At 37.8% G+C, this 14,399-nt stretch overlaps 1 protein-coding gene across 2 annotated transcripts; it reads right to left on the bottom strand.

Annotated features, from left to right (window-relative positions):
- Positions 1–4,759: 4,759 nt before the first annotated feature.
- Positions 4,760–13,888, bottom strand: LOC113035558 (uncharacterized). 2 transcript variants are annotated; one of them, XM_026191195.2, is made up of 4 exons: positions 7,457–8,491; positions 7,208–7,363; positions 5,765–5,854; positions 4,760–5,149 (listed from the first exon to the last, which is right to left on the bottom strand). In XM_026191195.2, exons 1-4 carry the CDS (start codon positions 8,474–8,476, stop codon positions 4,829–4,831), a joined length of 1,587 nt encoding a protein of 528 aa, XP_026046980.2. In that variant the 5' UTR covers positions 8,477–8,491; the 3' UTR covers positions 4,760–4,828. The 2 variants fall into 2 exon arrangements, 1 of the variants encoding a protein (XP_026046980.2); XR_013900902.1 differs by lacking the exons at positions 7,208–7,363; positions 7,457–8,491 and adding exons at positions 12,946–12,984; positions 13,469–13,888 and having other exon boundaries at positions 5,123–5,149.
- Positions 13,889–14,399: the final 511 nt, after the last annotated feature.

Below are 14,399 nucleotides of genomic sequence, written 5' to 3'. Positions count from 1 at the left end.
TTTTCTGAAGAAACTGCAGTGTGAATGCTTGAATCTGAATGTATGCACTGAAATGAATTAATTGCTGAATTTTGAGTTAAAAATATTGAATGAGATAAAAAAAAACAAAAAACAAAAAAAACGAATTTAACCTGAAAACAAAGGTGCTGAACTGCTAAAAGCTGAAGGTTACACAGAAGAAGGAGTTGGAAAAAAACTGAAAATGTTTTAAATGTAAATTAGAAAACCCTAAGAAATGAGAAAAGAACATTTAGAGTCAGAAAACATCTGAATGAATATTAAAAGGTCATATTCTTTGAATCACTGAATGACTCAAATGTGATCCCTCCACTTTGATCCACACAGTTTAAAAAGTTTAAATGTTTGAGCTTTGAAAGACACGGTGTTGGAAAGAGAACAATAATGGCGACAATTTGAGGGTAAAATGATGGCTGTAACACTGTGGACACAGCAGCAGTTGAAAGAGAAGTGCTTAAGATGAATCTTGGCACAGTGGCAGGCAGAGCTCGTTAAGCAGGCAGGTGTGAGCCTGGTTGCTATAGTGACTGCACCCAATGGCTCCATACACACGTACACAGACATGCGCCTCACTTTTGCTGCTTAAAATGAACAGAAAAGTCAGGCCGAAACAAATCGCTCCCAAATGAAAAGTATAGGTCGTATTGACAAAATTCTTTCACCGTGAGCGGCAGCAATGTCCACTCTACCTAATTCTCAGTTTTCATGCCTGTGGAGTTTATTATATGGACGTGGTGACAGTGGAAAGACACCATGCTCTTCTGATTTTCAAACCAACCTTCTGAGCCGTTTTAACATTAGAGTCTATGGAAGAGTTGGAGGGAGGAGGCTGTGCATTGGTGACATTTATGAAAGAACCGTAACACCTAGGACAATAGTAAACACATTGGATGAAAGAGGACAGCGATGGCTACGTTTTGAGGGTAAAATCATACTTGTAGAGCAAACGCTGCGGACACAGCAGCAGTTTTAAAAAAGATTTTAAGATTAATTTTTTTGCTCCTCTCACTCTAGCAGTTGAGCTGCCTCACTCTAGCCCCAACATTCCGTCCCATACACACCCATTATAAACTCTGAAACGGGTGAAAAAACATCATGAAACTTAAACTGGAACTGAAGAAAAAGTATAATAGTTATTGAAAAGATAAATACAAGTTGAATAGTTGAATGTCTTGTCTTCGTTTTAAAGTTTGAATGGTGGCTTTATGTCAATGTATGTGGAAGTAGTAAGAGTTTAAAAATGAGTAAGTTGAATGAGGATTTGAAGGGTCTCCCCATTGAAATACATTATAAATTTTTGTTGAATAAAGTTGAATAAAATTAAAAATATAAATGTTAAAAATATGAAAAATAGAAGCAGTGTTGTCCAAAAGAATAGGAATCTAACGGTGTTTGAATGGTTTTTCTAAGTTGAACGGTTTTGAAGGAGTAGGATTACAAAAAACGTACGGAATAGATAAAATATAATAATAATAATAACTAGAAAGTGCATTTTCTGAAGAAACTGCAGTGTGAATGCTTGAATCTGAATGTATGCACTGAAATGAATTAATTGCTGAATTTTGAGTTAAAAATATTGAATGAGATTAAAAAAAAACAAAAAAAAAAACAAATTTAACCTGAAAACAAAGGTGCTGAACTGCTAAAAGCTGAAGGTTACACAGAAGAAGGAGTTGGAAAAAAACTGAAAATGTTTTAAATGTAAATTAGAAAACCCTAAGAAATGAGAAAAGAACATTTAGAGTCAGAAAACATCTGAATGAATATTAAAAGGTCATATTCTTTGAATCACTGAATGACTCAAATGTGATCCCTCCACTTTGATCCACACAGTTTAAAAAGTTTAAATGCCTGAGCTTTGAAAGATACGGTGTTGGAAAGAGAACAATAATGGCGACAATTTGAGGGTAAAATGATGGCTGTAACACTGTGGACACAGCAGCAGTTGAAAGAGAAGTGCTTAAGATGAATCTTGGTACAGTGGCAGGCAGAGCTCGTTAAGCAGGCAGGTGTGAGCCTGGTTGCTATAGTGACCGCACCCAATGGCTCCATACACACGTACACAGACATGCGCCTCACTTTTGCTGCTTAAAATGAACAGAAAAGTCAGGCCGAAACAAATCGCTCCCAAATGAAAAGTAAAAGTCGTATTGACAAAATTCTTTCACCGTGAGCGACAGCAATGTCTAGTCTACCTAATTCTCAGTTTTCATGCCTGTGGAGCTTATTATATGGACGTGGTGACAGTGGAAAGACACCATGCTCTTCTGATTTTCAAACGAACCTTCTGAGCCATTTTAACATTAGAGTCTATGGAAGAGTTGGAGGGAGGAGGCTGTGCATTGGTGACATTTATGAAAGAACCATAACACCTAGTACAATAGTAAACACATTGGATGAAAGAGGACAGCCATGGCTACGTTTTGAGGGTAAAATCATACCTGTAGAGCAAACGCTGCGGACACAGCAGCAGTTTTAAAAAAGATTTTAAGATTAATTTTTTTGCTCCTCTCACTCTAGCAGTTGAGCTGCCTCACTCTAGCCCCAACATTCCGTCCCATACACACCCATTATAAACTCTGAAACGGGTGAAAAAACATCATGAAACTTAAACTGGAACTGAAGAAAAAGTATAATAGATATTGAAAAGATAAATACAAGTTGAATAGTTGAATGTCTTGTCTTCGTTTTAAAGTTTGAATGGTGGCTCTATGTGAACGTATGTTGAAGTAGTAAGAGTTTAAAAATGAGTAAGTTGAATGAGAATTTGAAGGGTCTCCCCATTGAAATACATGGGAAATTTTTGTTGAATAAAGTTGAATAAAATTAAAAATATAAATGTTAAAAATGAGAAAAATAGAAGCAATGTTGTCCAAAATAATAGGAATCTAACGATGTTTGAATGGTTTTTCTAAGTTGAACGGTTTTGAAGGAGTAGGCTTTCAAAAAACGTACGGAATAGATAATAATAAAATAGAATAATAATAATAAAGATTCGAATAACAATACTGTGAATGCTTTTCAAGCATTCACACTAATAATAAAGATTCGAATAACAATACTGTGAATGCTTTTCAAGCATTCACACTAATAAAGATTACAACAACAATACTGTGAATGCTTTTCAAGCATTCACACTAATAATAAAGATTAGAAGAACAATACTGTGAATGCTTTTCAAGCATTCACACTAACTAGAAAGTGCATTTTCTGAAGAAACTGCAGTGTGAATGCTTGAATCTGAATGTATGCACTGAAATGAATTAATTGCTGAATTTTGAGTTAAAAATATTGAATGAGATTTTAAAAAAACAAACAAAAAAAACGAATTTAACCTGAAAACAAAAGTGCTGAACTGCTAAAAGCTGAAGGTTACACAGAAGAAGAAGTTGGAAAAAAGCTGAAAATGTTTTAATTGTAAATTAGAAAAACCTAAGAAATGAGAAAAGAACATTTAGAGTCAGAAAACATCTGAAAGAATATTAAAAGGTTATATTCTTTGAATCACTGAATGACTAAAATGTGATCCCTCCACTTGGACCCACACAGTTTAAAAAGTTTACATCTCTGAGCTTTGAAAGACAAGATGTTGGAAAAAGAACAACGATGGCGACGTTTTGAGGGTAAAATGATGGCTTTAACACTGTGGACACAGCAGCAGTTGAAAGAGAAGTGTTTAAGATGAATCTTGGCAGAGTGGCAGGCAGAGCTCGTTAAGCAGGCAGGTGTGAGCTTGGTTGCTATAGTGACCGCACCCAATGGCTCCATACACACGACACAGACATGCACCTCACTTTTGCTGCTTAAAATGAACAGAAAAGTCAGGCCGAAACAAATCGTTCCCATATGAAAAGTACAAGTCGTATTGACGAAATTCTTTCACCGTGAGCGACAGCAGCTTCTAGTCTACTGAATTTTCAGTTTTCATGCCTGTGGAGTTTATTATATGGACGTGGTGACAGTGTAAAAACACCATGCTCTTCTGATTTTCAAACCAACCTTCTGAGCCGTTTTAACATTAGAGTCTATGGAAGAGTTGGAGGGAGGAGGCTGTGCATTGGTGACATTTATGAAAGAACCGTAACACCTAGGACAATAGTAAACACATTGGATGAAAGAGGACAGCCATGGCTACGTTTTGAGGGTAAAATCATACCTGTAGAGCAAACGCTGTGGACACAGCAGCAGTTTTAAAAAAGATTTTAAGATTAATTTTTTTGCTCCTCTCACTCTAGCAGTTGAGCTGCCTCACTCTAGCCCCAACATTCCGTCCCATACACACCCATTATAAACTCTGAAACGGGTGAAAAAACATCATGAAACTTAAACTGGAACTGAAGAAAAAGTATAATAGATATTGAAAAGATAAATACAAGTTGAATAGTTGAATGTCTTGTCTTCGTTTTAAAGTTTGAATGGTGGCTCTATGTCAATGTATGTGGAAGTAGTAAGAGTTTAAAAATGAGTAAGTTGAATGAGAATTTGAAGGGTCTCCCCATTGAAATACATGGGAAATTTTTGTTGAATAAAGTTGAATAAAATTAAAAATATAAATGTTAAAAATGAGAAAAATAGAAGCAGTCATGTCCAAAATAATAGGAATCTAACGATGTTTGAATGGTTTTTCTAAGTTGAACGGTTTTGAAGGAGTTAGATGCCAAAAAACGTACGGAATATGGAATAATAATAAAGATTCGAAGAACAATACTGTGAATGCTTTTCAAGCATTCACACTAATTACTGTCAGAAAACAGACAAAATGCAAACAAATTAATTGTACTGGACAAAAGCACAAATAATACTGGAACACTCACGCTAAAAGTTTCTTGTGGAGAGACTGGACCTTTGGTGACATTTTAAGGATGTCAAGCTCAAGAAACAGCTTCTGAAATGCCTCAAACGTATATTTCAGTTTCAGTGGGTAACTTAAGTTGACAGCATAGATGACACCCATGAGCAGGAGGCAAGCGTTTGTCACACTTCCGCAGTCCTCCAGAATTTCTGTCCCCTCAATGATGACCGACACGTTCACAGGATCTTGGTTTTCCTGTGCCACATTGGGATGGATTACGATGATCTTCATCATGTGATTACTGCAGTCCTCTTTCAATGCTTCTTGGCTGACGTCCTCCTGTGAAAACAAACAAACCACAATTAGAAATAACTAGAATAGATTCCAAGTAAAAGAAAAGGTTAAGAGAAAAAAAATGTAAAAATAAAAAAGAGGTATACTCAATTTAGTATACTCAAATCAAACAATATTCATATGGCACTTTTCATACGTAAAGTTACAGAACGTGCTTCACAGAGGCTGACCCTGAGACAAAGAAAATCCCTTTTGGGGGCCATCCAGCCTGGAGCTGTCCATGGGACGGCACGCGTGTTGGTAGACCAGAACCATTAAATCATTAAAATAGGTTATAAAGGTATAATCAAATTAAATACTCTTTTGCTCATAAAATAAAGTTAATAAGTGATCGTTAAATAGTCAGAAAAAAACCAGACAAAAGGCAAGTTAAAGTTTAAGGCAGATAAGATAAAGATTAAATATGATTTAAAAAATAAAGGGTAAGAGCATAAAGATTTAAGAAATTAGTTAAAAGCCTGATTGAAAATATTAATCTTGAGTCTTTTTTAAAAAACATCACGAGTGTAGAGAATCTTTGACCTTCAATATATCATCACAAGTGAAGACCAGATTATAAGGTTAGACAATTTTAATACAGTCATTATGATCATCAGATACCTGATGGTCTTTGATCAGCTCCTCTCCACTCTCTCCAAGATACTCAACTAAGCAACGAATGATAATGTCCCTTCTGCCATCGACATGATGCTATTAAACCCAAAAAGAAAATTTATTGCAGAAAATACACAACATAACATATGTAACATACATACATAACAGCACATACAGATGTAAACAGAAAGTTACCCATGGAGAATGTAAGCCTGCAGCTACATTCTAACGTTGTGAAGTGTACAACTTAACATGAATTTCTCAACGATGTGTGTTAAGACAAGAGTCCAGTGCATGTCATAATCTGTGGGTCCAGAAACTGTCTCTGCCCAGTGAGGAAAGTTTTCTGCCTCATCACTGGACATGCAAATGAATTTTTTGCAACATATCAGTACCTCCTATCACAATATTAACCAGTCAAGGACAGGAATTCCCACACACAAGAGTAATATTTTGGGAAATAATTGTATTGGAGTCTATGGGCAGCAGGAAGGGATCTCGCTGCACTCAGAGGGTCACTTTGAAAATTCTGTAAATTTCTCTGCTTTTGAGCGCATATTAAGGGAGAGATGACAGGTTTGTATACACTTGTAGAGACAATCATGTGCATAAATTGTTAATTGTGGCCACAGTGTCAGGATCAGGAGAACAGTTTCAGCCAACACAGACACTGATCAGAATAAAGGACAAGTTCAGTATTTTACACTTAAAGCCCTGTTTTCAGTTTATGATGAAATCGAACGATTTTGATTGAAATTTGGACACATGCTGCTGGCCCGAGCTTTTTTGGTTTCTGTGGTAGCACACCCCCACCTCCACAATGGCTTCATAGGTGCACTGGAACAATCCTTCCTAAAACGCATAAAACTGTCGTTTACAAAGACGTGAAACTCACCGAGTGGTCAGAAGTGTTCACTGATATGTTCACACAAAAATCGCTGCAAAAGATACTTTCCAACTGGTTTTTATTGTAGTTTTTGTCCAACTCCATTGACTTGTATTAGATGTGCTGTGATGTACGGTATTAGTCCGCCGCTATTCCATTCTATTATTCAAGCTCTCGGCGGAAGAATGTACAGGTGTAAGGCGTTTGAAAAAATAGGTCCAGTTTTACAACAAATGGTAAAACACCTGTTGGAAAGCATTTTTGCAACGATTTGTGTGTGAACATATCAGTGAACACCCCTGACCACTCGGTGAGTTTCACGTCTTTGTATGAAGCCATTGTGGAGGTGGGGGTGTGCTACCACAGAAACCAAAAAAGCTCCGGCCAGCAGCATGTGTCCAAATTTCAATCAAAATCGTTCGATTTCATCATAAACAATCTGAAAACAAAGCTTTAAGTTTAAAATAACAAACTTGTCCTTTAAATAAGAGTGATACATTCTCAGTGTGTATGACCTCATCTTTTCCATTAGATTATGTAATTAAAATAATTTAAAATTTTACCTTATTGAGTGAGTCCAACATTGGTTTTATTTTGGTCCCTGCAGTCCCGCCCTTCCTTCGAAATATCTCCAGGAGTTTGGTGGTGTACCCGTCCAATCTGGACAAAAACGTTCGCTCCAGATGGATTGTGGTTATTCGCTTAAACTCCTCTTTGATCTGAAATGAGAGATAAAACACAAAATCATGTCAAAGATGACTCATGAGATCTCACATACACTTAGTTGCTGCATGAACAAGAACTGGATTTACCTGATTTTCACAGAACAGAGAAGGCCACCTCTCTAAGAGGTCTTGGATTGCGGGGCAATCCTTGACAACCTCTTTTCTTCTCATAGCGAAAGACTTCTCCATTTTCTCATTAATTGCCCTCTCATTGTTCTTCTTCTTCATTTCCTTCAGCAAATCTAGTCTCTCCATCTCTAAGGTTTCCTCAGTCTCACCGAATGGCAGTGGTGGCAGATAGTTGACTTCAGCTTTTTTGGCCCTTTTAAAGCCTTTAAGTGAACCCTCTTCACTGGAGCATCGTCTCTTCAGTGTGTTCACCTCGAGCTCTGGAATGGCTAATTGGCGACCTCTTAACTTTGCCCTGTAGTTGCCCATTTTATACTTTATCCTCTGTTGCCAACCATATAGGCCATTAAAAGACCCTGGCTCTTTGAGGCATGGGTATTTTGCTACCAAGGCTTCAGCAACAGCTAAAATCTGGACACCAGTTGGATATGCTGTGAAGCCAAATATAGTCTCTGCAAGCTTCTCAAGAATGCTACTAGTTACGCTTGGGTTGTTCAAAAGTGTGCCATCATTTTCATAAGCTTGCTTTCCTGCTTCCAGTGCAAGGTCTATATCATAAGAGAAGTCTGGTATTTCAAACTTAAATGGCCATGGCTTAGACCTGTAGGATGGTCCACTCTCATCTGGGGAGGACAACAGGATTGTGTCGCATACAGATGAGGAGCTTGCTTCTGTAGATAGTGGAACTGGAGATTCGACTTCTGACATGTCCACAGTAGTGAGACTTAAGATTACTGGTTCAGTTTTTACTACTTTGAGGTTAGCTTTATCTTGTACTTCCTCAATCGAGGTCAAAGTGAAGAACTGACCATCGAAATCCATGTCCTGGTACATAACAGTGAATGGTCCTGTAATATCAAATGTCTCTCGAAGAACATCATTGAGGTCCTGAAGTGTGCTTGGGATGCCTGCAGGTAAAAGTAGTTTGTGGACATCATCCTCCCCAAAAATTATCCGCAGTTTCGCTGAGGGTGCCATATCAACAGGAAGAAGCTGCAACAACAGAAGAGAAATACAGACATTTATTCACAAGCTTCTCTCCTCACATTTCAAAAAGATAGGCAAATGTGGTGCTTTAAAGTTGTCAGGCGTCTTCCTGCAAGGGTGTATGAAGCCAAAGGATAAAAATCTTTAAGCTCTCTTTGCTCAAGTAACTGCACACTCACTGTGTTCTCCAGCTCATAACTCCTCAGGTGTTCATTGTACCATGTATTTTGTTGTCTCACGAAAAAAGTCAGTTTGTTACAAATCACCATTATCTGTAACACTTCAGAAAAGTCAGGCAGTCCTGCAGTGGAACCACAACACAACAACATTCCCACTGCATAGTTGGTGCCTAAACTGCACACATTATTGGCAACATGCACAGCTGTAACAGCAGGGAATCTGCATTTCACCAGGTCTTTTAGATCATCCTTAAGCACATCTAAAGAGACCTCTGTTGTTTTTGTGACTGCAAGTGATGGTTTGACAGAATGTGATTGATGATATGCAACCATGAGCTGGTGCTTATTTGCAAGAGACAGCAAAATATTCCTGAAACAACCAGTGTGTCTTACCACCTTCTTGAAAAAGCTGTGTTTGGCCTCGAATCTCATTGTCCAGAGGGCAGCTAGGGGGCCAAATTCCCGAATGAGCTGAGGATAGTGCTCAAGGAAATGGTGCTTGGGAATGAGCTTATGTTGGGGGGAAACATCAAGGAATCTGCTTCGGTGTTCTGAAATGATGCTGTCAAGATAGCAAATGCTTTCTTCAGTATGGACTCGAGACATGACAAGGTCCACAATGTCTTTCAGTGTCATCAGCATCTGCCATACAGGCTCTTGTTGGGGTACTTTTAAACCTATAATCAGAGGCAAAAGACGTAATAAGCACCAATTTTCATGTGCGTTGCCCCCTACTGATTTTCGAGTCGAAAAGTTAGCAGGAATGAGATGAGGGCGATTTGTTTTATCACTCCACTTGTATGGGAAATTGGAAATGGCATCATTCAGTTCCATGAGAGAAAAATATTTTTTCTTGATCAAGTTATCAAATGCCAAAGCCAGTTCCACTGGAACAATGCCCTCCAGCAGATCATGTAAAACATCTGGAGGGTAACCAGATGTAACATGAAAATGCTCAAGTTTTTCTGACAATGCACACTGTTTTTTTACACCATAACAATGAGGGTGATCTGGACTAGACACAGCTGTCTGTACATGCAGTGTATGTTGATCTTTGGTTCTTTGATGAAAAGACCCAGATCTCACTTCATTGGACTGAAACTTGGATCGCTCCCCAACACAAAACCGGCAGATGTATGACCCTGCAAAGCTTTCGACAAATCCTGCCACAGAGTGCGCCCCCAAATTATCTGCCACCACACTGACCACAGTCCCTTTAATGGCTTTCCCTAACGCTGGAACAAAAAGACCATCTTTCTCCAAGCTTTGGATATCTGTTAACAGTGGCTCTAAAACTCGCTGGAATCCAAACTGCTTGGTGTCTTCAGCCTTACACAGAATTGCAAGGTAGATTGATGTCAATGTGGGACGTAACTGCACCGGAATGTTTCCCAACACCCAATAGACAGCTGTGACTTTGTGCTTTTTTCGAGATGTCCCAAGAGGATTACATACCTCAAAGTCATCAATGTACAGGATGAGACTCACTCTGTTCTCCTCTACAGAGAAAAACTTGTTGTTTTGATAGTGAGATCCATCACGAAATGTCTGGTACTTAAAGTCATTTTCAGTTTTTTTTTCACCTTCAAATGTGTTTTCTTGAAAAGCAGAGGTGGGACCAAGTCATCTTTTTGCAAGTCTCAAGTAAGTCTCAAGTCTTTATCCTCAAGTCTCAAGTCAAGTCTCAAGTAATGTCAGGCAAGTCAGAGTCGAGTCTCAAGTCACTGGTGTAAAAGTCCGAGTCAAGTCACAAGTCTGAAACTTTGAATTTCAAGTCCTTTCGAGTCTTTAAAAAAAAACAAACGAAAAAATAATGTTGCAGTTATGCTAAATGTAAATATTAGACCATGTAATTTTAAAATCTGTGTTTTTCTCAACACATGACAAAATAGTGAACTTAGAAAATATACACAAATTGTGAAATTGCACCTCTTTAAAATGCAGCTCAATTAAACCTAGCTCCAAGAATAATTTTCACCGACAGTTCTGAGATAAGCTGCATGTTATTCTTGGATGCAGTTGTAGGACCAGCTTTAAAATCGCATGACAAAAATATCATACACATTAAAAAGAACTGCATCACCAACGTATCCTGGACAACATTTGCTAGTTAGATGAAGTCAGCTATCTCATCTTAGCATATTTATATGCATATTTATAATTACACGGTTCTTGGAGTGAGTGCACACACTCATGAAGTTTAGTAACTTCAGGTCACTGCAACAAGCCCAGGTACAGTTTACCGCCGGATGGGTGCAGGACCTTGAAATGCACCGTGTAGAACGAAAGACCATCGTACGTATCATAAGTTTACCAGTCTCACAAATTGTCGTCATAAATACACATTCCTTAACAGTTTATTAATATAACCTTTGAGCTCAACGGTAATTAATTAGTAGTGGAAATAATTTCTGGTTCGTTACAGAAATGTAGCAGTGACAATAATATTATATGCTGTAATCGCACTGGACAATTAGTGATACAAAAAACCTGTTTTATCCTGTGAATAAAAGTATATGTTTTTGTCAATGTACCATAATAACAGAAGCGAAACGCAATATTGTGTCAGGACAATTCACTATTTATGCACAATAAACAAAGGAGCATAGCGCGACAATTTCTGTTCAGCGCCAGACTTGCTTGTAACCTATATCACCAATTATGTTAAGAAAAATGACGTATTAACTACTAAAAAACACTGACCTTCGTGTAAATGCTTGGAGCAGACTAACCTGTGAGCTGGAGTGTTCTGGGACGTTATATTTGATCTTTGAATGGCTGCAATCCAGGCCATCCGTCGCGTCTTTGTTACTTCGGAAACATGGCTCGAACAATTTCTCTTCAACGACGTAATCCGATATCAACCGATCTCTTTACCCGTCGGCTTCCCGTGGCTGTCATGCGACCGGCTATTGCAGTTAATAATACAACAGCTTCTTGACATTTTTGTGTTTCTTTTTATCGCTGTATAACTGATTTTAATTGAAAGCCTGCGTGCGCTAGTACCGCTTGCCACGAGTTCCCAGAATCCTTTGCGGTTCTACCCGTGAATGACGTCACATTTTCAATCTCTATATAATATGCATGTTAAATTTTATATTTGGGGTAAAATATCAAGTCTTTTCAAGTAAACCGGTTCAAGTCCAATTCAAGTCCCAAGTCATTGGTGTAAAAGTCCAAGTCAAGTCACAAGTCTTAGAACATTTTTTCAAGTCAAGTCTAAAGTCATAAAATTAATGACTCGAGTCTGACTCGAGTCCAAGTCATGTGACTCGAGTCCACACCTCTGTTGAAAAGACTTACTTAGGACCTGCACCAAGGAGGGCAATATTGGGACATACTGGAAGGTTTTGCCCTTTTTTTTATCAAGTATGTGTTCTTCTGGTTCATCAACTGAAAAATGCTTCTTCATAAATTCTCTTCTCTTGTAATAAGTTGTGAAAGGGCCACCTGTCCCCAAGGCAGTACTTATAGGGTGTGTCTCACAAAGATTTTTCACTAAATCTGAGATAATGGCTGGATCCAGATCACAGTTATGGCTTTTCAAGGTGGACACCACCACATCTCTTAAAAGTGGACCAGATGCAGAGGTGGATATAAACTGAAGCTCATCTACCATTTCATCAATGCATTTGTTTGGGACATTGAACATGCTTTCTAACTTTAAAAATAGATGGCCAAATTTCTCTTTTATATCTTGAGACAACTCCTGTGGTTCCCCATCCCAAAGCTCTAAGCTCTCTTCCACATAGGTCTCATCCTGAGCAAACATGGGTTCATTAGGTTTGCTTTTTAATACTTCAGTTTTAAAATCCTCAAGGGTGTGTGACTGGTGTTTTCTGTGTCTATGTGTAGCAAAGGTGGAATAAATATTTGTACTGAAGTTGCAGTCTTTGAAGACACATGCAACTACTTCAAACTTCCTTAAGTGGTTGTTAAGATGCTCAAAATACTGCTTCTCTGAATTAAAAAAAAACAGAGCAGCAAAGTAGACAAGTAAATGAAAGAGGTCCACTTTGTGTGACCATCTTCACATGGTGTCGAGACAAATGGGTCTTAAGGGCATTAAATGTTTTAAACGAGCAAGGGCAATCAGTGTGAAGACAAGGGACTGACTGGCTGCGACCACCATTTCCATGCTTTAGTCTGTAGTGTTTTAACAATCCCAACCTCTTCTCTGACTCAAAGCTACATATCTTACACATCCATCTCATGTTGTGGCACCTTAGACAGACAAATTATGTGACAAGTTAAACCTAATCGTTACTAATTTGATCTTACCTTGTGGAGTTCAAATTAGCAGTCAGAAGGTCCTATGTTCTGTAAAAAAAAAAAAAAGAAAAAAAAAAAAAAGGTTATCTATATGCTTTTCAACTAATTTCTACTAACTCAAGGATGCACACTGATATTATTATTATTTTTTTTACATATGTTAGTTCGGTGGCAAATTTAAAACAGGTCAATATGAAGACTTGAGTGAAATCGAGTGCGTATATCGTTTTTTGTTTTGTTATTTTTCAAAATACACCTCATGGCAGCTGTGCAGCAATTATTTTAAACTGGACCGTGGTCGTTTTATTCACAAAGACGTTAGTTAAGGCAGCAGGCGTGTGTTGTTTAGGTGGCCATCTAAGCTGTAAAGTGCTGTGGGAAATTCTGGACATACCTCCTGCCAGGAAAGTTAGTCAGCAAGTCTAGCAGGAAAATACACTATTTGCTAGCGCAGCTTCTTTCAGTGCGGAGAAACTGACTTAAGTAGGTGAGCCAACAGGAACGTACAAAGTTTGTTCCGCTTAAAACTTACATTCATGGTTCTACTTCTTCCCATTTCCGTCAAGTCTGCCAACCGTCGAAATGTGAACCATGGTATGTCTGAAGAAAGACCGCTCAAATGTGGGGAGGGGCTTTGACGTCATGCTCCGAATGCAGAGAAGGTGGCCATATTCACTGATGTCACTCCATTACATTTTACTTGGAAATATCAACTAATTAAGCCAATGAATTGGTTTAGTGAATATTACTTGGATCGAATGATTCAATTTACATACAAAACTGAGGACACATAATTACAAACAATCCTCAAGTAATGCACTACAAGAAAAACTGCTATTTTAAAGTAATAGCACTGAATTTGTATTTTTTTGTAAAATTTATATAGCTAATTGAAATAATAATTACAGGGCCAAAAAAACATTTTTTTCAGTGTACTGACAAACATTTCATGTTCAACTAAATGAAAAACAATTCGTGGTAACCTGAATATGATTAAAAATAATTAACAACACTTTTTGTAAGGATGTTAAAATCAGACCAACTTTTATTTTCAAACACAACAAAGTATAACAGCCAACATACTGGACACTGTTCTGCTGGACAACAAACAATTATATTGCCATCACTGTTATAATCTTACAATGAAACAAAGTCTCAGATTTAGTTATTCTGAAAATAAGTTTAGGCCTACCACAAGTTTGTTTTGTACTTACATTACTTATATAATCAAAATAAAATATTTGTTGTTCTGTCACAAATGCAGTCTCTAATTTAAACAACACATTTGTTTTGCATTCCAACACATGAGCTGGAATGTTGTAATATTTTAAGGATGGCTTGTTTCCAGTCCAGGCATTACTGCCTGAATGACTATCATGGATCGAGGTGACCCAAATGTAGGTGCAGAAGAAAGTCTTTAACTTCCCTTAAGTACAGTGGCAGTGGATGTGGGTTGGAGATGC

The sequence above is a fragment of the Astatotilapia calliptera genome, chromosome 13 (assembly GCF_964374335.1).
Source record: "Astatotilapia calliptera chromosome 13, fAstCal68.1, whole genome shotgun sequence".
Classification (NCBI taxonomy): Eukaryota; Metazoa; Chordata; class Actinopteri; order Cichliformes; family Cichlidae; genus Astatotilapia; species Astatotilapia calliptera.
Note: the sequence above shows the minus strand (reverse complement) of the source record. Positions and strands in the feature narration are given on the sequence as shown.

Bases quoted from the DNA above. Each gene is read 5' to 3' on its own strand.
- LOC113035558 (XM_026191195.2), bottom strand. From the start codon at position 8,476: ATGGCACCCTCAGCGAAACTGCGGATAATTTTTGGGGAGGATGATGTC. The intron at 5,855-7,207 runs GTAAAATTTTAA...TGGGTTTAATAG, and splicing joins TGTTGGACTCACTCAATAAG to CATCATGTCGATGGCAGAAG. The intron at 5,150-5,764 runs GTATCTGATGAT...TTGTTTTCACAG, and splicing joins AGCTGATCAAAGACCATCAG to GAGGACGTCAGCCAAGAAGC.